The 24,835-nt window shown below is 45.5% G+C and overlaps 1 protein-coding gene across 4 annotated transcripts in view; it reads right to left on the bottom strand.

The window, feature by feature from the left end:
- Nucleotides 1-24,835, bottom strand: part of shank2b (SH3 and multiple ankyrin repeat domains 2b) — a 1,028,817-nt gene that overhangs the window by 49,308 nt on the left and 954,674 nt on the right. For all 4 annotated transcript variants that reach the window (XM_078549478.1, XM_078549479.1, XM_078549480.1 and 1 more), the window contains one exon: nucleotides 10,187-10,322. In XM_078549478.1, coding sequence (XP_078405604.1) covers nucleotides 10,187-10,322 — 136 coding nt within the window. The remainder of the gene's footprint in view (nucleotides 1-10,186; nucleotides 10,323-24,835) is intronic.

Here is a 24,835-nt window from a genome sequence, read left to right as displayed (position 1 = left end):
TTCATTCCCTATATGTGATGGTGATAAAACTGTAACAGGTACAACGGGGTGGTAGTGGTTAGTGGTGAAGGGTGGGGGGACGGTTTGGGGAGGATGGGAGAGGCTTTGTCATTTTAACTACAGCTGATAGATTGAAATGGGTGAGAGTGGGTAAATGGTAATCCCAGGGACTCAGGCTGTGCTTGGAGGTAGGAATGGAGGGGGGGGGCAGGTGGGAAAGGGGTCCAGACAGAGGTTATACAGGTTCCCCGTCTTCTCACTTCCTTGAACTTTTTCCTGAGGCGACTTCAGTGCGGCGACAGCAACCTAGCAGCAGCAGGAAGCCAATTAAGGCCCGTCAGCATCCAATTAGCAGCAACATTTTGGTGTAAATGAGATTTTGCCAGCGTCGCATGGACCTCCAGAGTGCCTGCATCACATCAGGTAGCAGAAGGCGCATGCAAAGTGGGCAGCCTGGCCTCCCCACATCCATGTGCATCAGTAGCGTTCTCACTGCACACACACAGGCGGCTTATAGGCTGGCCTGAAGTCTCACTTGCTGACTCGTTCTCCCGCCTCCACACCTCCTCGCCCTTCCTAATTGGAGATCGCATCCTAATTGGGCACCTTCTGTAAAGTTGCCCCAGCAGATACACTGCTGCTGCAAATGGGGTAGAGACCCGAGTATGGCCCCCCGCCCCCTGCTGCCAATAATTTTCAAAGTCCAAAATGAGTCAGCTCAGAGGTTCTGCCTCCCATCATACATCTCACCTGATCAATTCAATGGTGTATAAATGACGACAACTGTTTACCCCCTCACCCCTTTCTCAGGGTCAAATGGGGATGGACGCTAAACATCAGCATTGCTAGCAACGCCCATATCTTGACGGTTTAACAAACCCCAAGAGCCCAGGCCAGCATGAATGAATATAAAACAATACATATAAATAACAATGATCACTTCATTAGAGCAAGCCTTTGATCGGCCTTCATAGGAAATCTTGTACAAAACAAAAAAAAAGTTGGTGTAAACACAACTCTAGCAAATTCAGTTACCTCAATTTTCCTTTCTCAGGTTATTTACATAAATTTATAATAAATTAACACGTCTCTTAGATAAACCTGGTGACAAGAGATCACCAGGGGTTTGATCCTAAATTTAGGGAGCAGCAAAGGTTTCAGACTGCAAAATAAAAGTGATGCAAGTTTCAAGGGGAATTTAGACATTTGCATTTTAAAAATCGAGGTCTACTGGAGAGGGGGCAAAAAAAAAGAAAAGGACACTCAAATAACTATAATCTGTACCAGTGCTCATTGAAACTTGACTGCGAACAGATGCAAGGCAAGTGGCAGTTCATTTAAATTGGCATTTTAATCTTAGCTTTGGAAAATGATCAAACTCCACCCAACATTCGGAGGCAGAAACTGCCTGTGATTTCTACCCCCCCACAACATATGGAGATTGGATTTCAGTTTACACAAGGATGTTAATTCACGATGGCATTTTGACACTGTCCCTTCAAAATCTTCTTGAGACTTCGCCACGCACACGTGCCATTTTTTGCAGTCTCTCTCTTTGATGTTGCTTAGCAGCTGTGTGCTGGTAATTTTATTTCAGAACACCTGTCCACGCAGACCTGTGAACCGTACAATGATGGTTTCCTTTTATAGAAAGGAGGAACTCAAATGCTCTTAGGGTTTCAAAAAAAAAAGACTTACAATGGACTGTGTGTAAGAATCACACAATGAGAACGTTTCTGAGGCTTGCAAAGGAGATCTTTGGAGCAAAGACAAAGGCTGGAATTTTCCGGCTCCATTTGGTGTCAGGTGGGGTGTGGGGGGAGGGAAACAATATGGCGAGAAGGCCAAAAATCGGGTTTATGCCATCGCGAGACCAGTTTGCAATTGTCCGCTCCACCTGTCAATGGTGGGCAGCGTTTCCCGCCGCATGTCGGGAATGTCACTTTAATACATTTGCATCAAATTATAAGCTCTGCTCGCCAGAATCATCCCCTCCCATGTCAAATTTACCGCCTACGTCGGTGACTTCAGAACAGCGCGCTTCATGACTGCCTTTAAAAGGCGCGCACCTGGCGACCTGCACTTCGAGGGGAACTCGAAGGTGAGTGCACATAAAACGTGAGCTTCGCAGATAGGCTATCAAGGAAGGGGCACATTTGTTGGGGGGCACAGGCCAAGTCACTTTTTCCCAGCTGGCTTTCAGTGCAGGTCAGGCCGGGGAGTGGGGGGTGTGGGAGGCAAGGCAACACTGACTGAAGGAAATGCTCAAGCACCGTGGCAGGAGGGTGGGGGTTGGGAGATGAGGGAAGTGGCCGCGTACTTGGAAAAGTTTGTCAAAAGTGAGCAATTTTCCGCAGCAGAGACCGTTCAGCTGCAGCTCCATTGACGTGCTTGGAGTCGGACCTCTGAAGCTTTTCTGCCCACTCAAGCAACTCAAAAGCATGAAAGTGCCACCAAGTGCTCCAGAACCTTTCAGCCCTCAGGTGCAGACTGCAAATTAATGTGCGTTTTAGGGGGCAGCAGGGCAATTGGCCGACTGGGCAAGTTGTAGAATGCCCTTGTGAAAGGCGTCCATGGCGCAGTCACTGGAGGAGGTGCTCACGGCCTCTTGGCAATGTCTTTATTAAGGTTTGGACCAGTATCCATTATGGTTCAAGCTAACAGTGCAGCTTTGCAGCGCGGGTTAGGAGAATGCCTGCGCCTGAGCTGAGGGCACAGCATGCAGTCGAGGGGCCGAAGCTGCCGCCAATCGGAGTAGGTTGGAGTGGGTGGGGTTTCAGACAGCCAATGAGCACTCTACACACTGGCCATCCAAGTGCTGGCCAGCACTCTCCTGCAGGCATGAAGGGGCCTTCAGACTTAACCAAGAGAGGTTCTTCGTATACCTACGTTAACCCACGTGTCTTTCTCTTTGATCCTGCAGGAGCGGAACATCAGGATCATGGAGCCTAGTGATTTAGCGGAATGCCTAATGGCTTAGAGACCAGAGACAAAGAAGAAGATGACAACGATGAAGACAAGGAAGAAGAAGAGTGGCAGAGGCGCCTGGCTCTGCAAAGGGAGAAACAACTCCTTCAAGATGAATGGGGTGGCAGGGCCTGCTGCAAGTGCAGCTGAAGATCCACAGTGAGCCATCGCTCATGGGCACTTCACTACAGCCAGGGTCGATAGACGGCGCCTGTCATTCCTGCAGATGACTAAGAACTAATGTCGCCAAAGACTGCGCATGTCTAGGGAATTGGTCGTTCACATATACCACCTGCTGCAGGATTTGGTGCCATGGGGACATGAAGGGCATCCACTGCCCGTGGCTGTGAAAGTGACCGTGGCACTCAATCTTTACACCAGTGGCTCCTTCCAGAACTCCACAGGTGACCTGTGCGGGATCTTGCAAGCCTTCAAACACAAGTGTATCCAGGAGGTCACGGGCACCATCTTCGCGAAAGCACAGGACTTTGTGCATTTCGCTCAGGACCAGGAAAGCCAGCAAGCCAGTGCGTTGGGATTTGTACAGATCTCAGGTTTTCCACAGGTGCAGGGTGCCATCGACTGAACTCACGTGGTGCTTAGATCTCCATGGCAACAAGCAGTCAACTATGTCAACTGCAATGGCTATCACTTGCTTAATGTTCAACTGGTGTGTGATGACCACAAACGCATTCCCAGGGAGCATCCATGACTCCCACATTCTTAGCAGGTCTGACATCTTCCAGGGTTCACATAGGCTGCACAGTTGGCTCCGCATGACAAGGGCTACCCACAGAGAACGTGTCTGATGCCCGTGCGGTGGCCTCAGACTGTAGCAGAGCGATGGCACAATGAGGCTCATGCCACAACCTGGACTTTGATGGAGCAAATGCTAGGCATTTTTGAAATGAAGTTCCAATGCCTTGACAGGTCTGGTGGAGCACTGCAATACAGTCCCCAGATGGTGTTGCGCATCATCGTCACTTGCTGCATGCTCCACAACCTGGCACTGCAACCGGTTGGGAAGGAGGGGGCGGGGGGGGGAGAGCGGCGGTGGGTGTGGACCGGGCTGAGGAGTGATGGAGGAGCTGCATGTATCCTCTGATCAGGAGGATGATGAAGCAGATGATGACGATGAGGTCCTCGAAGGCCAGGAAGCCGGTGATGAGGCCAGCGCACTGGCCAGATGAGGCAGATGTGCTCAGGAGGCCCTCCATAGCCACAAGATTTGTGGCGGATGATGACAAGATACAGTAAGGACTGTCCTGACATCCTCACCTTGCATCTGTGAATGTTTGACTCCTGTGTGGCTGATGGCAGCGCACATACCCTCAGTGCTCAGGCTCATGTCATGGAGACACAGAGGAGGCCCTAATAGTCACTAGATTCCAGGAGGATGATGACAACATGCAGTGAGGACACTCCATAGATCTTCACGTTGCCTCTGACAATGTCTGTTGTGCTGTGATCAGGGTCATATCATGGAGACGCAGCCATGAAACTTTAAATGCATCTGATCCTTTGGCAGCCTTCAGCACCTGTCCCCTTCAGGAGCACAGCGTCACCGGACACAAATGCTGATGAGCAGGGGCCAGCCCCACCTCAAAAGGGTGCTGAGAGCACACAGAGAGAATGATGGAACTCTGTGACACCTGCCCACGACATTCTGGCAGCAATGACAAGCACCACTGAGCTGCCGGCTTCACTAGTGTATCTAGTGAGTGTGAAGCCGGACAATCACTTTGCTCTGAATATTAACTGCACAGGGAAGAGGCCATGGACTGAGACATCTGCCTTTATCTTGTGCAGAAAGGTTTCACATCTGAGTGACAGAAACACAGCTCATCAGAACAAGGAGCCATAGGCAGGGAGACATTCTTAGGGGTTTATTTACAATAGTGAACATTAAGTACAAGTGATTAACACCCCGTGCCCAGGTGCTGCAATTATTCCTTCTTAACCTTCCTACTCCTGCCACGACATCTTGGTGCTCCCCCGATATCCACAGCGGAGGTGCAGGCAGCCTGCTGACTGCTACGCCCTGTCTGTGATGACCTTGAAGGGTGTCCTCTGGAGGGCTGAGACCTGGAGGGCCCCGGCCTGCTTTCGAGGTCTTGCTGTGTGGCAGTGACACCCTCCTCAGGCTGTGGAGGAGGAGCGGCTGGGGTCAAAGGAAGAGGGGATTCAGATGGGCCAGACTCTGGATGGACCTGGGTGGATGGCCCGGGGATGTGCACTTGCTGATCCTCCTCCCTATTGGTGCCCGAGGGCCCCTGGCTGACTCCTTGAGGAGAAGGGGAAGCTGGAGTGAGATCAAGCTGCCCTGCACTCTTTCCGCATTGACACTGTTGGAGGCTAACTATGGCGTCAGTGATAGAGTTCAGCCCGTGCTGCAGTAACCAATGTCCTGGATCAAGGTTTCCATGGTAGCCACCATCCCACCGGTAGTGACCTCGGTGTGTTGGCATGCAGGCGCTATCACTTCAGACTGAAGGTGGATGGACTCCTCCATCGTGTTTTGCAATCTGAAGAATGCAGCTGACATCCCTTCCTGATGTTCCCGAGCTTGCCTTTGCAGCTCCAGCAACTGCGACGTGACCGTGTCCAGAGGTTGTTATCTGTCTTGGAATCAGCAGATTTCTGGCCTCCAGCAGTCCTCCGAGTGCTGAAGACCTGGGAATTCCCTGCTGCCTCCAGCTGTGGATCAGACAGTGTGATGTGCTCACCAGATTGTGATCCCGAGGCTACTCTAGAACTAAGTCCCACCAAAGTGTGTCTCTGTACTGGTGGAGGGTGTGGGTGAGTGCTGTGTAGGGTCTTCAATTAGGGTGTCATCAGATTCTTCTTGAGGTGCCTTCGGGGCTTCAGTCGAGGACCTGGCTTGTGGACCCCCTCAGCTGCTTCCTAGATGTGCCTGCGAAAACAAGGGGAGATAATTAGTGCATGGCAGGGGACTGCAGAACAGGGGAACTGACTCACAGCATGGTTGTCTGATGGATGTGGCACTGCTGGATCCTTACTGGGTTGAGCACCGCCGACCTCAGCTTCAGCACAGGAACGGTCCAGATTGTTGCCGGCCAGATGACGATTTGCAAGTCTGTGAAGACCTTGATGCCAGGCATTCCTCTACCAGTCTGCGACCTCTCCCTTTTGTTGTGTGCCAGCTTGTCCTGCACGAAGACAGATGAGTATGTAGGCAGGCCTGCCGCCAGGCCAGATGAGAGGGATGACTGGCACATGTGGGTGGTGAGAGGTGCCATGGACAGGATGTGAGGGAGAAGAGAGAGAGAAAAAGAGAGAAAAAAAAAGAAAAAGAGAAAGAAAAAAGAGAGAGAAAGAGAGAGAAAAGAGAGAGAAAGAGAGAAAAAGAGAGAGAAAAAGAGAGAGAAAAAGAGAGAGAAAAAGAGAGAGAAAAAGAGAGAGAAAAAGAGAGAGAAAGAGAGAGAAAAAGAGAGAGAAAAAGAGAGAAAAAGAGAGAGAAAAGAGAGAGAAAAAGAGAGAGAAAAAGAGAGAGAAAAAGAGAGAGAAAAAGAGAGAGAAAAAGAGAGAAAAAGAGAGAGAAAAAGAGAGAGAAAAAGAGAGAGAAAGAGAGAGAGAGAAAAAGAGAGAGAAAGAGAGAGAGAGAAAAAGAGAGAGAAAGAGAGAGAGAGAAAAAAGAGAGAAAAAGAGAGAGAAAGAGAGAGAGAGAAAAAGAGAGAGAAAGAGAGAGAGAGAAAAAGAGAGAGAAGAGAGAGAGAGAGAGAAAATGGTGATGTTGCTTGAACTGGCAGTGAGTGAGATCCCTGTGGATGTGTGATGGGTTGGTGAGCTGAAAGTGGTGAGAAGAGTGACTTACCCTGGTGGAATGGAAGAGATCATTCGTCCTCTTTCGGCACTGAATGGCTGTCCTCTTTTGCAGGGTGTTGGCACTGACCACTGCCTCCCATGCTGGATTGGTGACCTTGCTTGCTGGACTTCACCTAGAGCAGGGCGCGAGGGCTTCAAAGCAGGCCTCCACTGCGTCCAGTCGGCGCCTGAGGGAGGCGCTGAATTTGGGGGCAATATGTTTCCTTCCTTTGGCAGCCATGCAGCAGCTTATGTTGCCTTAGAGAGTGCTAGCTCTGTGCAGGGGCACCCTCTAAACATGGCACCCGGATTACTGAAGGCCTGAGGTGATGTCAGGGCGGACGAACCAGCGGGGTTACTTTTGGGTTATGTACTCTTATTTAAAACTGTGAACTCAATTGTTGCACTATTTTATTATTCTTTACTGTTTCCACGGAGGGTTCAAATCCCTCCATGAACTTGCTTTTCCCCATCTCCAAACCTCCTCCAGCCTTACAACCCTCAGATCTCTACGCTCTTTCAATTCTGGCCTTTTGCGCATTGCCAATTTCCATCGCTTCACCTTTGTTGGCTGTGCTTTCAGTTACCGAGTGCCAATAGCGTTGAAATTCCCTTTCTCAACCACTCTGCCTTTCTCTTCTTTAATACTCTCCTCAAAACCTACCTCTTTTAAGAGGTTTTTGGTCACTTGTCCTGATAGCACTTTGTGTGACTTGATGTCAAATGTTGTCTGATTAATGCTCCTGTGAAGGAGCTTTGGGAAATTTCCGATCTTTAAAGTACAATATAAATCCAAGTTGTTTTTGCTGTTTTCAAATTTGAATAATTTTACAGGTACAGACTATAATACAACAATCCGGGGACTGGGTGAAAGTGGACTTTTACCCCTGGGACCAGAAGGAATGAGGATTTCCTCTATTGTTTGGTTGAAAAAGGACCTTTGGAACATAAGCAGCCACCCTACAGGTACTAGGAGTTCAGGATAGTAGATGGGTGGCCATCAGAAATGTAAGAGGAGGCAGGAATTACAGGCGTCACTCTCAAACAGGTACTCAGCATTGGAGACTGCTGGGAATGATGAAACCTCGGAGTGCAGACCAAACCATGGCATTAACGTGCAGGGGACTGTACAGGAGGCAGCAAAGAGTGGGAATGCAGTCGCTATAGGCGATTCCAGAGTCAAGGGGACAGACAGGCATTCCAGTAACTGTCACAGTGTGTCACCTCCATGGAGGCAAGGTAAAGGACATCATGAAGAGGGTGCAGAATATTCTGCAGGGCAAAGGGAATGGGCCAGAAGTTGTGGTACATGTTGATATTATCAACATAGAGGAGGCAGGTTTTCAAGTCATATGATCAACTTTCCAGGATTTTCAGGAGGTTAAAAAAGTAATCTCTGGATTACTCCAAGTGCCGTGAGGCAGTGAGAGTAGAAATAGGAGGATAGGGAGAATCAACATGTGGCTTGAGGTTCAGGAAGGAGGGCTTCAGATTCTTGGGGCAGGGGGTACCTATTGAGATAGGACAGGTTACATCTGAGCAGGATTGGGAACAGTGTCCTCATGGAGAGGCTCACTGGAGTGGTTCAGGAGGGTTTAGACTGAATTAACAGGGGGAAGGGTACCAGTATGAAGTAGAAAAGAGGAATAAGCTGCATAAAGGAGCGAGTGTGTTGGACAGTACTGGAGAACGGAGTAGCACTATATTAACAAAGAGCATTCTAAGAAGGCAGGTTTACAATACATGTATGTAAACATGCAAAAAGTGTGGTGAATAAGGCTGGTGAGTTGCAAGCATAAATAGCCATATGGAAATACATGATGTAGTAGTAATAATGGAACTGTGTCTTAAAAATACTGAGGACTGGGTGCTTAATATTCAAGGATATAAAGTATTTGGAAAAGATAGGAAAGGGAAAACAGGGAGATTGGGGGTCGTTGAGAGGGTGTAGGGGAGAATGGTTCCAGGGATGAGGTACTTTAGCTACAAGGTTACGTTGTACAATCTGGGGTTATTCTCCTTCGAGCAAAGGAGATTTCAAAAGAGATGTACAAGATTATGGCAAGTTTAGGTAAGACAAATGGTTCCCATTAGCTGATTCAAGGTCCAGGGAACACAGATTTAAGGTTTTGGGCAAGAGGTGCAGCGGGAAGAGGGAGAACTTTATACAGCGATTAGTAATGACCTGGAATTTTCTGCCTAGGAGGATGGTGGAAGCAGAGACGATCAATGATTTCAAAAGGAAATTGGATGGACACTTGAGGGAACAGCTTGGCAAGAGCAGAAAAATGGGACTGATTGGATTGCTCGACAGAGAACCAACATGGACTCGATGGGCCGAATGGCCTCCTTCTGTGCCATAAATGACCGTGAGACTTTGGGCAGTTTCAATGCAATTCTAGTGGTTTTGTGCCTTGGAACAAGCTTGAGATTTATTCAGCACTCCACCAACAATGCCAGCGAGGCAGGTCTAATGATAATTGGCATGGAAGATGAAGCAAATATGCACTGGTGTAGTAAGGAGCGTTCTTCCAAGATAGCAACTGGGGTACAGGAGTGGGCGTTTAACTCAACATGTTGTGTTGTACATGTCCTGGGGCTTGGTGCTGACACTGGATGCCTGAAATGTAAAATGTTCCATTCCCAGAACAAACAGCCTTCATTTTAATGAGCACAAAAAGATAGAACAATTCACTTAAAATAGGAGAAAGAACTTTTCAAACAGGTGTGAGATTATATTTCTGCGTAACTCAAGGTGCTGGTTTTTAGAAAGTTTAATCGTTTTCTCGGGACAGCTTCTTCCAAACATATTTCCTTATCTTAGCCTCTCAAAACAAAACATGACTCTTCAGCAGTCATTCTACATTGAATAATCTTCGTTTGAGAAAATGAAAAATTTACATTTTTAAAAAATGATTTATCAATAATCAATCAGTAAAGAGAACTGAGGGGTGAACTGATAAAGGTCTTTAAAATTGGGAAGATTTTTTTTTTTATAAACAGGGTATATGTTTTTTCCATTTATGGGGGAAGACCAAAACTCGGGCTCATAAATATAAGATAGTCTCTAATAGGTCAAATAAAGAATTCATAATAGGTCAAAGAAAGAATTCAGGTGAAATGTCTTTACCCAGAGAGTGGTGAGACTGTAGAACTCACTAGGGAATAGTTGACGCAAGTGACACAGATGCATTTGAAGGAGGTTACATAAAAGTGCACGAGGGAGAAAGGAATATGCTGATGAGGTTAGGCAGGGTGTGAGGAGGCTTGGTGGGGCATAAACATAAGAATGGGCCAGATGGGCTGAATGGCCTGTTCCTGTGCTGCAAGTTCAAAGGTTCATACCAAAGGTATGTTGCTCAGCAAGAATGAGTCAGAGGACAATTATCATTACCTTTCTTTCGAGCTGTGTCTTCTGGATCGAGATTTCTGCTTACTGTGACAACCTTTAACACCAAATGGTTTCCTCCCTGGCGGATCATGTTCACCACTTGTCTGTGGCCAACCTTCACAACGTTTTCATTATTAACCTGCAAGACAGTTCAAATCAGTAAAGTTAGTAATGATAACCAACAATGAAGGCCTATCTTGTTACCTACATGTTTCATAGGATCAAGAGTCGGCCATTCAGCCCCTCAAGCCTGTTTGCCATTCAACTGCATTGTAGTTGCTCTGCATCTTGAACTCTATTTACCTGCCCTGGTTCCTTAATCTTTAATATCCTTGCCTAACAAGAATGCATCAATGTTCTGCTTTCTGCCCTACACAGACTTTTGCTCTGATCTTCTTCAGAGTTCCGAAGAGTCATTGTATTGGACTTGAAACATTAACTCTGTTTCTCTCTCCACAGATGCCAGACCTGAGTTTTTACAGCTCTTTGTTTTTATTACAGACCTTCACTGTTGTTCACCCCTACCCCTACCACTTTCCTGACTCTATACCTGCTTAAAACCTATTAACTTTTTCCAGTTCTGATGAAAGGTCATCAACCTGAAACATTAACTCTCTTTTCTTCACAGATGTTGCTGGACTTGTGGCTCCAATTAGAAATATACTTAAAACATCCAAGGCACAGTTATTGCAATGTCACCAGTGAGTGCCTGTTCTGTGAGAATCAGCCTTAACCTTGCTGGTGTGACTATTTGAAAAGGTGGGAAGTCATTTCAATGCTCATTGAAAAAACTGAGCAGAATTGAAACCACTTTCCAAATGCCACTAAGATAATTTAGAAAGAGAATTGAATAAGTACTTGAAAAGGTAAAAAAAATGCAGGGCTATGAGGAAACAGTAGAGGAGTGGGATGACTTGGATAGTGCTTTTAAAGAGTCAGCACAGGCACAATGGGCTGAATGGCCTTCTGTACTGTGAGATTCTGAAACAAAATGACGAGTGGCAATGTTAAACCTTGATGTAACAGAGAGGGGCAATATTTTTCTAGACAATGACATGCATTTTGAACAAGTAATGCTTGCTGAACTTGGCAACTTGAAAAGAGAGCAGGGGCAGCAAGGTAAGATAAAGGGTATTACGGCTGAAGTTGGATGATAAATAGGAGTCCAGTGAAATGAATGGCAAATTTACCAAGGTGCCATCAAGCCGGGGGTGTGGCAGGGGTTGTCGGGTGTTGGGGGGTGCGGTGGTAAGGCCAGGGTACACTATAAATGACTTGCTAAAAAATTTAATCCTCGGCCGAAACAAATTTGCAGGTTACACAAGTGCACCTGTCTTCTCACGATTTTTGCAAGATGGGAACATAAGAACATTAGGAGAAGTAGACCATTCGGCTCTTCGAGTGCTCTGCCATTCGATAATATCATGGCTGCTCTGGTTGTGGTCTCAACTCTACTTTACTGTCTGCCACCCATAACCCTCGACTCCCTCGTCTATCAAACATCTATCTAACTCCGCCCTGAATAAATTCAATGACCCAACCTCCACTGCTTTCTAGGGAAGAGAATGACAGACTAAACAACCTTTAAAAAAATTCTCATCTCCTTAAAAGAGAGACCTCTTATTCTTAAACTGTGTCCCCTAGTTTTAGGGGACACATCCTCCCAGTATCCACTCTATCAAGTCCCCTCAGGATCTTATATGTTTCAACGAGATCACCTCTCATTCCTCTAAACTCCAATGGGTATAGGCCCAATCTGTTCAACCTTTCTTCATAAGATTAGCCCTTTATGCTAGGAGTAGACCTTCTCTGAACTGCTTCCAATGCAATTATATTCTTTTTCAAATAAGGAGACCAAAATTGTACACAGTATTCCAGATGTGGTCTCACCAAGGCCCTGTACAGCTGCAATACGCCTTTCCTATTTGTATAACCCATTCCCCTTACAATAAACACCAACATTCCATTTGTCCTCCTAATCACTTGCTGTGCCTACATACATTCATGTACTAGGACACCCAGATCCCTCTGTATCAAACAGCAGGAAATGGATCTAATGAAACTTTATTGAGACATGAAGGGGGAAAGACAGCTGGGGGTGGTGTGATGCATATGCATGCAAAGAGCTTGTAATGACATGCTCAGAGAACCGAACAGTTATTAGGTATCTCAGGGATGGATGTACTGAAAGTAGTTGATGTCATAAGACAACTCTGGTATGCCAGAATGTTACACTGGAGCTGGAGAGTTGGCAATAACATCCCTTTATCTTTATTGGCAGTGGCTGGATACCACAGAAATACAAAGTTATATACCAATGCTGTGTTTCCTGTCTGGTACATTCACACTCCACAAGGTTAGTATTGGTGTATAGCCAAAACTGCTTTACACGGAGGCTAAATCTAGAGTATCAATTGGGTGTGAATTGACCCACCCACAAGCAAAGGAAATTGAAACTCCCTCCTCCACAGAATCTCAGCCTGCTCTGTTCCGGTGCCAATTTGGGCCTAGACATCAAAAAAATGCTGCATTTACCTTCACCCAAGCTAAATTTCCATAGTAAAGCCTTGACTTTGGCGCCAGCTATGGATTAGGTGGTAGTTCTCTCGCCTGTGAGCCTGAAGGTTGTGAATTCAAACCCCAGGGACTTGGGCAGAAAAATCTAGGCCAACACTCCAGTACTGCACTATCAGAGGTGCCATCTTTCAGCTGAGACATTAAACTGAAGCACTGTCTACCCTCTCAGGTGAATGTAAAATATCCCATGCCATTATTTGAAGAAAAGCAGGGGAATTCTACCTGCTGTTCTGACCGATATTTATTCTTTGACCAACATCATTAAAAAAGAGACATGATCATTATCATGTCGCTGTTTGTGGGTTCTTGTGTGCAAATTGGCTGCCGCGTTTCCTATGTGGCAATAGTGACTAAACTTCAAGAAGCGATTAATTGGTTGCAATCACTTTGGAATATCCTGAGGTCATGAAAGGCACTACATTTTCACTTTAACTTAATTGTAAATGTGTGCTAACTTGCATCAAAAGATGGGTTTGATAGATTTAGCTAAGTAATGGAGCAGGTTTAGCAGAGTGAATATTGAGGTCATTACATTGGCAAATGAGTTGGGAGGTGGGTCGGAGCAAAGAGTCTCAGAACTCATGACTGAAGCCACCGCAATGTCTCCTGACTACAGCAGGATTATATCTTCAGCAAAATGCAGAGTGGAGGACAGTTACATGTTACAAATTATGTGCACAAAATTAATCCCAGTCACTTCCAGCAGCACAATCTCCAGATGTAACTAATGGGGGAATTATCCAATCATCTCCATCCTGGCTGGGACTTGTGGTGTCACTGTATGCATTCATTTAGTGGCTAGTCTAACACCCAGTGGTCAGATACTTTTGCATCATTGCCCTGCATACCAGATAGTCTGCGTTTGCCACGCACAACTAAGGGTTTCTTTTCATTGCATGTAAATGTACAGAGTGTCATATAGTGAGGGAAGGGCATTAGACAATTTAGGAAGTGACTGAGATTGTACCTTCATCATAATAGTGCTGAGAACAAGAAGAAAAAGAAGAACAACAACAACTGGAAAAGCTCACTCTATTGACTCTCCCAAGTAAAGGCCATGAACCAATAGCAATGGGAGCATCAAGCTTTTGACTGTTTCAATTACCCATTTTCTGTTGGTGGTTATAAGATAAGGGAAAAGAATCCACAGCTGAAAAAGAAAGCCTTGGAGAATGCTAAAAAAGATTAAGACTTGCATTTACATAGCACCTTTCATGACTGTTTTACAGCTGAAATGCTTTTGAAGTTTAGTCACTGCTGTAAAGGAAACGTGGCAGCTAATTTGTACACAGCAAGCTCTCAAAAACAACAACAACAAAGAGATAATGACTACAATAATGAATGTTTGTTTTTGTGATGCTGATTGAAGGATAACTATTAACTGGGGATAATTTCCCTGCTTTTCTTCAAAATAGTACCATGGGATTTTTTTTTTACATCCACTTGAGAATGCAGACATCGGTTTAACGTCTCAATTGAAAGACAGCACCTCTGGCAGTGCAGCACTCCACCAGTACTGGCCTGAAGTATCAGCCTGACACTGGCAATATAGGGCACGTTTGCCTTGTACATCTGTAAAGGAACACAAAACACAAGACTGCAGTAGACCACTTAGCCTGTCGAGCCTGCTCCATCATTCAACATGATCATGGCTGATAAAAGCAAAAAACTGCGGATGCTGGAAATCCAAAACAAAAACAAAAATACCTGGAAAAACTCAGCAGGTCTGGTAGCATCTGTGGAGAGGAACACAGTTAACGTTTCAAGTCCGAATGACCCTTCAACTGTTGAAGGGTCATTCGGACTTGAAACGTTAACTGTGTTCCTCTCCGCAGATGCTGGCAGACCTGGTGAGTTTTTCCAGGTATTTTTGATCATGGCTGATCTTGGGTTCTAACTTCACCTTCCTGCCTCATATCCCTCGATTCCCTGAGACATCAAAATCTGTCTATCCCAGCCTGAAAGGTATTCAATGATGGGACATCCACAACCCTCTGGGGTAGAGAATTTCAAAGATTCATAACCCTTTGAGTGAAGTCATTTCCTCTCATCTCAGTCCTAAAGATCGACCATGTATCCCGAGACTGCGCCCTCATGTTTTAGATTCCTAGACCAGTGGAAGCAATCTCTCAGCATTCGCTCTATTAAGCCTCTTCAGAACCCTGTACATTTCAAAGAGATTGCCCCCCCACCCCCCCCATTCTTCTAAACTCCAAAGAATATAGGCCTAATTTAGTCCCTCATCCCAGGGACCAATTTAATGAACCTTTGCTGTACTGCCTCCAATGCAAGCATATCCTTTCTTAAAAGTGGAAACCAAAACTGCACAGTACTGCAGATGTGGTCTCACCAAAACCCTATACAATTGTAACAGCACTTCTTCGTTCCTGTACTCCAATCCCCTTGCAATAAAGACCCAACATGCAATTTGCCTTCCCAATCCCTTATTGTAATTGCATGCTAACTTTGAGTTCCTTGTACAAGCATACCCAAGTCTCTTTGAACATCAACACTTACAAGTTTCTCACCTTTTAAAAATATTTTGCTTCACTTTTCCTATGACCAAAGTGAATAACTTCGCACTTCCCCACATTATACTCCATCTGCCATTTTGTTGCCTGCTCACTTAACCTGTCAATATCTCTTTGCCGCCTCTCTGTGTCCTCCCCACAGCTTACCTAGCTTGGTATCTTCAGTAAACTTAGAAGGAAAAAGTAATATATCTAAGTCATTAATATAGATTGTAAATAGCAATGATCCTTGTGGCACTCCACTATTCACTACCAACTTGAAAATGCTCCATTTATGCCCATCCTTCTACTTCCTGTCTATTAACCAATCTTTTATCCATGCCCCCAGTTCCATGAACCCTTATCTTGCCTATTAATCATTTGTGTGGCACCTTATCAAATCCCTTTTGGAAATCCAGGTATATTACCTCTACTGGTTCCCCTTTATCTACCCAACTAGTTACATCCTCAAAAAAAACTGGAAGAAATTTGTCAAACAGGATTTCCCTTTAGTAAAACTATGTTGACTTATTCTAATTATAATATGAAGAAGTAATCAATTTCTTCATGTGGATTTGGGTGGCACTGGCAAAGATCAGCAGCTAATGTCCATCCCTAATTGCCCTCGAGGAGGAGGCACCCTCTTGAAACACTGTCGTTTGAGTCATGAGGGCACACCCACAGCCCTGTACTGTAGGGGGTTCTAGGATTTTGACCCAATCATGAAGGAATGGCAATATATCTCTAAGTCAAGATGGCGAGAGACTTGGAGATGATGGCGTTTCCACGTGTCTGGGAATTACCCACACTCTACATTCCAATGTCTTTAGTTGATTGAGGGCTAAATATGGGTCAGGACATGAGGTCCTCAAGTCTCCCCTGCCCTTCTTTGAATAGCACCGCAAGGGAGGTAAATGGTACCTCCTTAATGTCTCATCCAAAGGACACCTTCAACAATGTAGCACTCCTGTCAGACATATAGGAATGTTAGCCTATATAATTTAAACCATTGGAGTTCTGCCACTGGGCCTACAAGCTACCCTCTAAGCAGAAAGATCAAATAGTATAAGCAGAAGTAAACATGCAGCATTACATCAGAAGTCTGGAAGTAAAATCAAAAAGGCCCTTAAGGGATTTTCTGAGCCACCAATAATCTTGGAATTGCTTTATGCAATGATATGCTAGTTAGCAAAGAAATTTATTAACCATAGTCCAACTGCATGATGTGGGAAACTAGTCATTGGTTAAACATTTTAAAACTAATTCGATGCATTAGCAGCATCATTTAATATATTTACTGCTTGTTCAATGCCTAATCTATTCAACTGTAGCACAGGTACATTAGCATTTATTTATGCTGCACACAGGAGCCAAAAAACATTTGAAAAGCAGATTAAAAAATTATTTGCTCTTTTGTCAGAAGACCTGGTCTAATTTTTATATGTGGTTTGACTGGACAGTCACGTACTAATGCGATCCCAAGTTAATCTTAAAGTATTCATATGCAGAAACTGTTACATCTTCACAACACAATTGGAGTAAAAGCAAAAAATGCTGGAAAAACTCAGCAGGTCTGGCAGCATCAGTGGAGAGAGAAACAGAGTTAACGTTTCAAGTCCAATTTGACTCTTCTTCGGAACTCAGAAGACGACCCTTCCGAAGAAGGGTCATAATGGACTCGAAACACTATCTCTGTTTCTCTCTCCACAGATGCTGCCAGACTTGAGTCTTTCCAGCACTTTTTGCTTTTATTTCAGATTTTCAGTATCTGCAGTATTTTGCTTTTATCTTGAGTTCCATCAGGATTCTTGTAGAATAAAACTACAATTATTTTCCCTTTCCTATCTCACAGGAACACAGGAGACAGCCATTCAGTCCTTTGAGCCTGTTCTACCCTCCAATAGCTGATCTGCATCTCAACTCCATCTACCTGCCTTGTTTCTGTAACCCTTGCCTCGCCAAATTTTATCGAGCTTAGTTTTGAAATTTTCAATTGACCTCGCCCAGCCTCAACAGTTCTTTTTTGAAACAAGAGTTCCAGGTTTTCACTGCTCTTTGACCAGAATTTTCCGGCCCTGATGGCATTGGGTGTCATGGTGGGTCGGCTGGGGGGTGGGGGGGGAGTGGGGGGCAGCAATATGGCGAGAAAGCCAAAAATCAGTTTCACGCCATCCTGAAAACCAGTTTGCAATCGTCCGCTCCACCCATCAATGACAATCAATTGCGTTTCCCATTGCTGCGTGTTGGGAACCCAATTTCAATGCTTTAGCATCTCGTTATAAGCCATGCGCGCCGGAATCATCCCCCGCATGCCGGATCATCCTGGCACGTGTTTCACCACTGTACATAAGCGATGTTCACCTGGCGAGCTGCACTTCGAGGTCTGTTTGCCTACCTTGCTTTGGGAAGCACTCTATACCACAGGGACTGCAGCGATTCAAGGCGGCAGCTCACCACCACCTTCTCAAGGGCAACGAGGGATGGGCAATAAATGCTGGCTTAGCCAGCGAAGCCCAAATCCCATAAATGAATTTTAAAAAACTCAGAGTCATCGGTGCCAGGCTTCACAGGCAGCTCCACATCACCTTTAGGGGGACTGACAGGCAGTTCTCTACCTACGAGACCAGTCGTAAGGCAGGGCTGGCTTTTCAATGTCTGCAGGGCTAGGGCTTGCTTGGGGAACGGGGAGAAGTGGCTTCAGGCAAGGGAAGAGGCTTCAGGGTGAGGGCTGCACTGGGGAAGGCGGTTATCCCAGGGTGTTTGTGGGGGGGCACATGTTGATCTGTGCAAGGGGCCTCAAGAGGGTGAGGGCTGAGGAGCCAGTCTCCAGAGGAGATGAGGCCAGATGGAGATGTGAGGATGTGTGAGAGAGAGCGAGTGATGATGTACCTTGAGCTGGCAGACAGTGAGATGCCAGTGAATGTGTGATGGGCTTGCGAATGTGAGAGTTTAGAGTGATGAGAGGGTTGCCTTACTCTGGTGGCATGGATGAGATCCTTCATCTGATTTCGGCACTGGATGGCTGACCTCTTGTGTACAGCATTGGCACTAACCACCTCTGCCACTGCCTCCCAAGCTGGAGTGGCGAGACTGATGGACCTCCTGCAGCCAGATCAGAGGTAGAGGACATCATTGTGGGCCTCCACAGCATCCAGAAGGAGTTCCAGGGATGTGCCATTGAATCGGGGGGCTGCATTCTTCTAGGCTTTTGGGGCCATGCCTTCACCAGAGTAGTATTGGGCTGTAAGCATTAAATGTGTGCGCAGCTGCAGCTTAAATATGGCACCGTGTGTGAGGAAGTAGTGAGCTAACGGTGTGGCAGGCAAATCAGAGGCTGCCCGCCAGCCTGTTTCCTGTGGCTGCATAATTAATGAGACAGGAATGGGACAATATAGCGCGAAAAATTGACTTTGTTCCCTGCCCGCTACCCGCACTTTGTGCAAATCTGGGCTGTTTCTGCCCTTTATTTGAAGAGATGCTTCATGACATCACGCCTGAGCAGCTTAGCTGAAGGGAACATCTGTTCTACTGCTTATTAATTTCTTTCTTTCAGATGTTAATTGGGCAGGAATTTAAATTATTTATTGCAGAGTTTGCTGCCTAAATCAAGACAACAACCTTGAAATGAGACAGTAGGATAACAGATATGACTCATTTATTGTAATTGGGTTAATGTCCCTGTTAAAATACAAGGGAGACGAATTTCAGACAAGCATATTAAGCATTTGTAAGCAATTAGTCCACAACCTGAATTGAAGATCACTATTATCTAACTTATTTACGACGTCAGTTGGATAGGCTTCCCTATCTACAGCTGCAACCTGGAGTGGGTCCAGAATTGAGTCCAATGGAGAGCAAACTTAACTCTATTTGGTGTTGTATTTAATCTGGCTGTTTAGGTTCTTTCCAACCGATGGCAGTTAAATACCAGGACATATATTAGTTATTCTCAGCTACCAGCATTTCCACTGTCCACACACAGCCAAGCTTTGACCCAGCCTTTTGAACTCCAAATGTTTCTAATTGTTCACATTACTGAGCTTCAGTCCATTAAAGAGATTAATCATTGCCACCAGCTAGCGGCTGCCATTGCTAAGACTACAGCTGCAAAGTTGAACCTCAATGGCTGAGACACCCTTAAACTCTTTCGAGTTATCAACAGTCACAGATTGCAACTCTTTTGAGTACAATCACAGTTCTTGGTTTCCGGGATTGGGACATGAATCCACAACACCCTTAAAGTGAAGTAAGAGGGGTTGGTGGATAATCGGGCCCAGGCAGGCAGACCCCAGTGATTGGCTGAATGGGGGAGGTCCATTAGGCACAGGCAGCACTGTTGCTGTGGGGGGGAGGGGGGAGGGAGATCACTGCTGCTGGGGGTGAGCCTCCTCTGTGGCCAAGAAAGGCCAAAGCGGAGGTTTCACCCCCTGCACCAGAGTCTGCTGGAGGCTGCCAGGTTTCATTGGGCCATCTCCTCACATAGTGGCGGGCACCCTCAGTTTGGGTGAAAAGATCCACAAAGGTGGCCCTTAATTGGCCACTTAAGTTGTTCAACTGGGCTCTGGGCAAGGCTGCCACGTTTCCCCGCTATCTGAAAAATGGAATGCCTGAGGGAAGATGTTGGGTTTGCCCCCTATCCCTTTCTGCTACCAAGGGCCTAGTAAATTAGTGACCATACAGTACAGCAGCAAGATAGTTATGGCGAACATTTATAAAAGACTGGTTCGGCTTCAACCGGAGTGGTGTGTCCAATTTTGGGTGCCACACTTTGGAAAGGATGTGAAGGCATTAGAGAGAGTACAGAAAAGATTTGCGAGAATGGTTCCAGTGATGAGCAACTTGGCAAAGCTGGGGCTGTTCTCCTTCAAGAAGGTTGAGAGAAGATTTGAAAGAGGTGTTCAAAACTTTGAGAGGTATGGACAGAATAGATAGGAAGAAATTATTCCCATTGGCGGAAAGGTTGGGGGCCAGATGCCAATTTAAAGTGATTGGCAAAAGGAGCAATGATGGCGAGGAAAAATTGCATGCAGCGAGTGGTTAGGATCTGGAATGTTCCGAGAGTGTGGTGGAGGCAGATTCAATCCTAGCTTTCAATAGGAAACTGGATAATTATCTGAAGGGGAAAGATAAACAGCGGGATGTGGAAAGGGCAAAGGAGTGTGGAACGAGCTGAGTAACATTTGCTGAGAGGTGGCATGGCCTCCTTCTGTGCTACAATCATTTTATAATTCTAATTTATCTTATCAATGTGTGTTTGTTTCGGGATGTGTTAATCAGTAATTTGGGTTTCATTTTCAATAAATTGTTTCCAGCACCAAATTGGAGTTATCTTTTACAATGTATTAATAAACAGATTCAGATTTACCATGAGCTCTGACTGAATAGCACTGTGATGTGCCATTATTTACACAGAGATAATTTCAAGCTGATTATGCAGATCTTGACTTCTATGAAAATTGTTTTATTTTAAACCTTCTCTGGATCCTGTGGATACCAACAACATGGAAGCAATGGAGTGGATTGCCCTTGAGGAAGGGCGTGTGTGGGTGCGCGTGCGTGCAAGTACGCGTGGGTGTTTGTGAATGCACACGTGCTCTGTAGGGGTGTGCACGTGTGTATTTGAGACACACAACGACTAGACAATCAGTGATTACTAATTACATGGTAGGTCCATCTGTTTTACATCATCTCGGGCATCTTCTCGCATCTAGAGCCTACCCTTAGTAGTGTGGCACTCTAATCTTTTGATCTGTTTGTCTCTGAATGGAGTCCAATCATGGATCAGATAAAAATTGCTGGTCTCATTTTGCATCAAATGTATTCAGAACATTATATACCACCAGTTGCTATTGGTCATAACTGCAAAGTAATGCATAACAAATTTACAGAACATGCTTCTCACTGTCTGCTAGTTTAATTATAAAGCTATAAAATTGCATAGGGCAAAAGGAGACCATATTAGATTGGTGCCAGATATTTGCTAATCCAACTTTCCTGTTCTCCTCCCTTAGTCCTGCTTCAAATGTCCAACTAAAAGATACAATGATCTGTGCCTCAACTATTCCTGTCCCGAAGTATTCCATGCTCCACCAACTCACTGCCCAAAGAAAGCCGTTGACCTTTTGCTCTATTTATCTCATACCAGTTCTGGAGCTTCCGATGGAAAGACAGCACCGGAAACATAGGCTGGACTTTTTGCACAGAGATGGTGCTCACCCCCCACACCACAGGTTGGAAAGTCGGGGGAAGAGCCAGCCTCTGCCATCCCTGGAAATCATGGCTGGATTTTTACGGTCGTCAGACAGTTAATTACCTGAGGTCATGGCTCCTGTCCCCATGTGGCCTCCGAGAGCTGTCAGCCAATCAGATGGCTGGCAGCTCTCCAGTTTGGGAATGGTGACCACTTCTGGGGTTGTAGTCAGTTCCCGGCGAGAAACAGTTACGGAGGCCGGATAACCAGCTGAGCGGGGCAGCTATGCCAGGGTCAGTTAGGCAGGCCCCAATGAGGGGATGGGCAGTGATTGGGAGGGTGGGTTGGGGGGGGGTTGCAGGGAAGAGAAGAGGGGGCAGCCATTGCTGCTTAGGATGGTGGGAGGTAGAAGAACCTCTGTCGGGCACATGGTTTACCTGGCAGCCTGGTCACATGGTGTGGTCATCCCCTACAGCTGGTAAAATAGCAAAGATGGAAGGAGGCAGCCGTTAAGTGGTCATTTACTGGTTGGGAACCTGCCGAACAAAAACAGTGCACGTCGGGAAGCCGAAACTCCTCAGAATGCAGGGAAAAACTGGGCCTCCGTTTTCTGACAGAAAACCCACCGCCATGCAGCCCACCCTGTCAAGGTTAGGGCCAGAACATGTTGATGGGCCGGACATGTATTTTGGGTAGTCTTCTGTTTCTAATTTTGGTTTTCCAACATATGTAATTATTGCCTCTAATATGGCAAAAAAAAAAAATGGATGGATGAGTAGCCAAAGCCAAGCATCTTGGTTAACCTCTCAGACACTCTCTTTCCCAATGCTGTCAGCCCTGATCCATGTATGTCTGCGGGAGATGGAGGAGGCTGCCTAAAACATGTGGGGCCCTCATGAACTTATGCTATTTGGATCCCATGATATTGTCGGCCCTTCCATCTGACTGTGTTTCAACTCAGGCCAGAGTTTGCATGACTTTCATGACAGGTCAAAACAGGCTGGCAAATATAGGGAAAAATGAAGTCTTAATCTTTATCTCGTGCTTTTCACAACCTCAAGGCATCTTAAAGTGCTTTACAGCCAATGAAGTACTTTGAAGTGCAGTCACTGTTGTAAGATAGGAAACATGTTCGCCAATTTTCACACAGCAAGATCCCACAAACAGCAACATGATTTGCTTTAGTGATATTCTGCTGGGTGTTGGAAAGATGCCATGGCCTAAAATGCAAGTCAGAAGCTTTCCTTTGTGCCAGGACCACCTCTAACTCCCACCACTTATCTGGAAACCAGCAGCTGGACAATGGCTTCCCAATTTTCAGTAGCAAGATGCTGCATTGCACCCTATTTGGTAAGTGAATCGGTGGCATTTCAGTGAGGCCCATCATGGCGCTGAGGTAGCACTGCCACCTCAAATTCAGAAGGTCCTGTGTTCAAGAACCATTCTAGAGACTTGAGCATTAAGTCTAAGCTGATGCTTCAGTGCAGTACTGAGGGAGTTCTGCACTGTCAAAGGTGTTGTTTTTCAGATGAGGCATTAAACTGAGGCCCTCTGAGGTGGATGTAAAACATCCTATATACTGTTTGGAAGAGAGCAGGGGGGGGGGATTTTAGCATGTCCTGGCCAATATCCGTCCTTCAACCAACATCACTGAAGCAGAGGATCTGCCCTTTATCTCCTTGCTGTTTGTGGGATCTTGCTGTTCCTAAATTGACTGCTGCATTTCCAATGTTACAACAGTGGTGACATTTTCATTGTAAAATGCTCTTATCATTAAAAGATGTTTCTCACCACAGCTATTTCCTGTCAGAACATTGTTACATTTGGGAGCTTTATTAGGATTATGTTTAGGACTGCATCTTTTGGTTTATAGGAATATTATTACTTGGGACTGTCTCTCTAAGTTTAGGGTAAATAAAGTGGCCTGTTCTGCATGTCTGCCTGACAGTAAGCCTGGTGGTTTGATTGTCAGAGATCAAAGGAAGACTCTTTTACTGACAGGCAGGTGCAAGGTATTTACACTTGATGGCAATGACTGCATTCTCCAAGTCTACAATGAGTAGACTTTGAGTCCCCCAAATCCCCAGAGAGGGATTATAGGTATCGAGTTGTAAACAGTTATGCTGTAAACATTTACATCTAAGGTGAAAGGAAGTTGGGATCAAAAGATAACTAAGTAACTTTTCTATGTGAATGCAAAGGTAATTTGTTTCTGTTGCCATGGGGAAGAGGGCAGAGGGAGCCATTTTTGAGATTAGGTTACAGACTTCCCTATAAACCCATGAATATTGCAGACAGACAGCAGTTTGGTCTTGTGTGGTCTGCAGCCAGCTGAGAGATAGAAGCACCCTAGCCTGTATCTTAAGCAGAGAAAATGTTGACTATCATTCAACACACAGAACACAAGTGGCAGCTCATGCTCAGACTGAAAAAGGAGTTTGTGGGGACTTAAAAGGAGGCTGGAAGATTCACCTAGTTTGGAGCTAGAGGAACAAATTTATACCATAACCCTCACAGCGGAAGGCAGTTCTGGGGTTAGAAGTTGGGAAAGTAAAAAGGAAGCAAGTCACAGCAGCATCCCCTGAAAGAATAAGTTAAAAGAAAGAGAGATACAGCAGAAATTTCCCCCCTTAAACCAATCCCAGACCCAATAGTAGGAATGAGAAGCCAGCAAATAAATACTTCCTGTTGAGTTTGTATCTTGGCTGCATGACATGCATTCAATTAAGAGCTCTACAGCCAGTTCCGTAGGGAAATTGAAAAAAAAAATAGATGCACGCAAAATCTCATTATTCAACGTCATAACGGTCAGCTTAGAGTGATTTAAAAGAACGTCAGTTTTTTTTTCTGTCGGACATTTTAAATGTGCCATGATATTTTTGCAAGTATGAAAGCAATGCTTTTAGAGCAGTCACTGATTACAGCAAAAATTATAAACTACTTTACCTGGTGACACTCTTCCATTTGTAATGCTCATCTGCCTCTTTGCCTACCTGCATACATTATTTATCTGCCAAATGACTTGTGTTGCTTTGAACAGTTTAAAATACGAAAGCCTGTCAATAGCTCCAGCCAAGAGATTCCGCATTTGGTACTAGATATTTTGATAATTCCCATGCCTGTTTTTGAGGTTCGAAAGCCTCCAATATGGCAGACAGGGAGCGCACACTCATTACAAGCCAGAAGTTCTCTGCCTGCCATATTGGTATAGGCAAAACAGTTGGGTGTCCAGGGCCTGTATCTGAACCAGGCATTAGGTCCTTTGCATGTACAAATAGAGACTGTTAGATGCTCCCATTACAATATTGTTTTTTTCCCCCCAGGAGGTACCCAGCACTAGGCTGGCTATGTTCAGTAAAACCAGACCTACATGCA

Source organism: Cetorhinus maximus, chromosome 9 (genome assembly GCF_964194155.1).
Source record: "Cetorhinus maximus chromosome 9, sCetMax3.hap1.1, whole genome shotgun sequence".
Lineage (NCBI taxonomy): Eukaryota > Metazoa > Chordata > Chondrichthyes > Lamniformes > Cetorhinidae > Cetorhinus > Cetorhinus maximus.
This window is presented reverse-complemented; position numbering and strand designations above follow the sequence as displayed.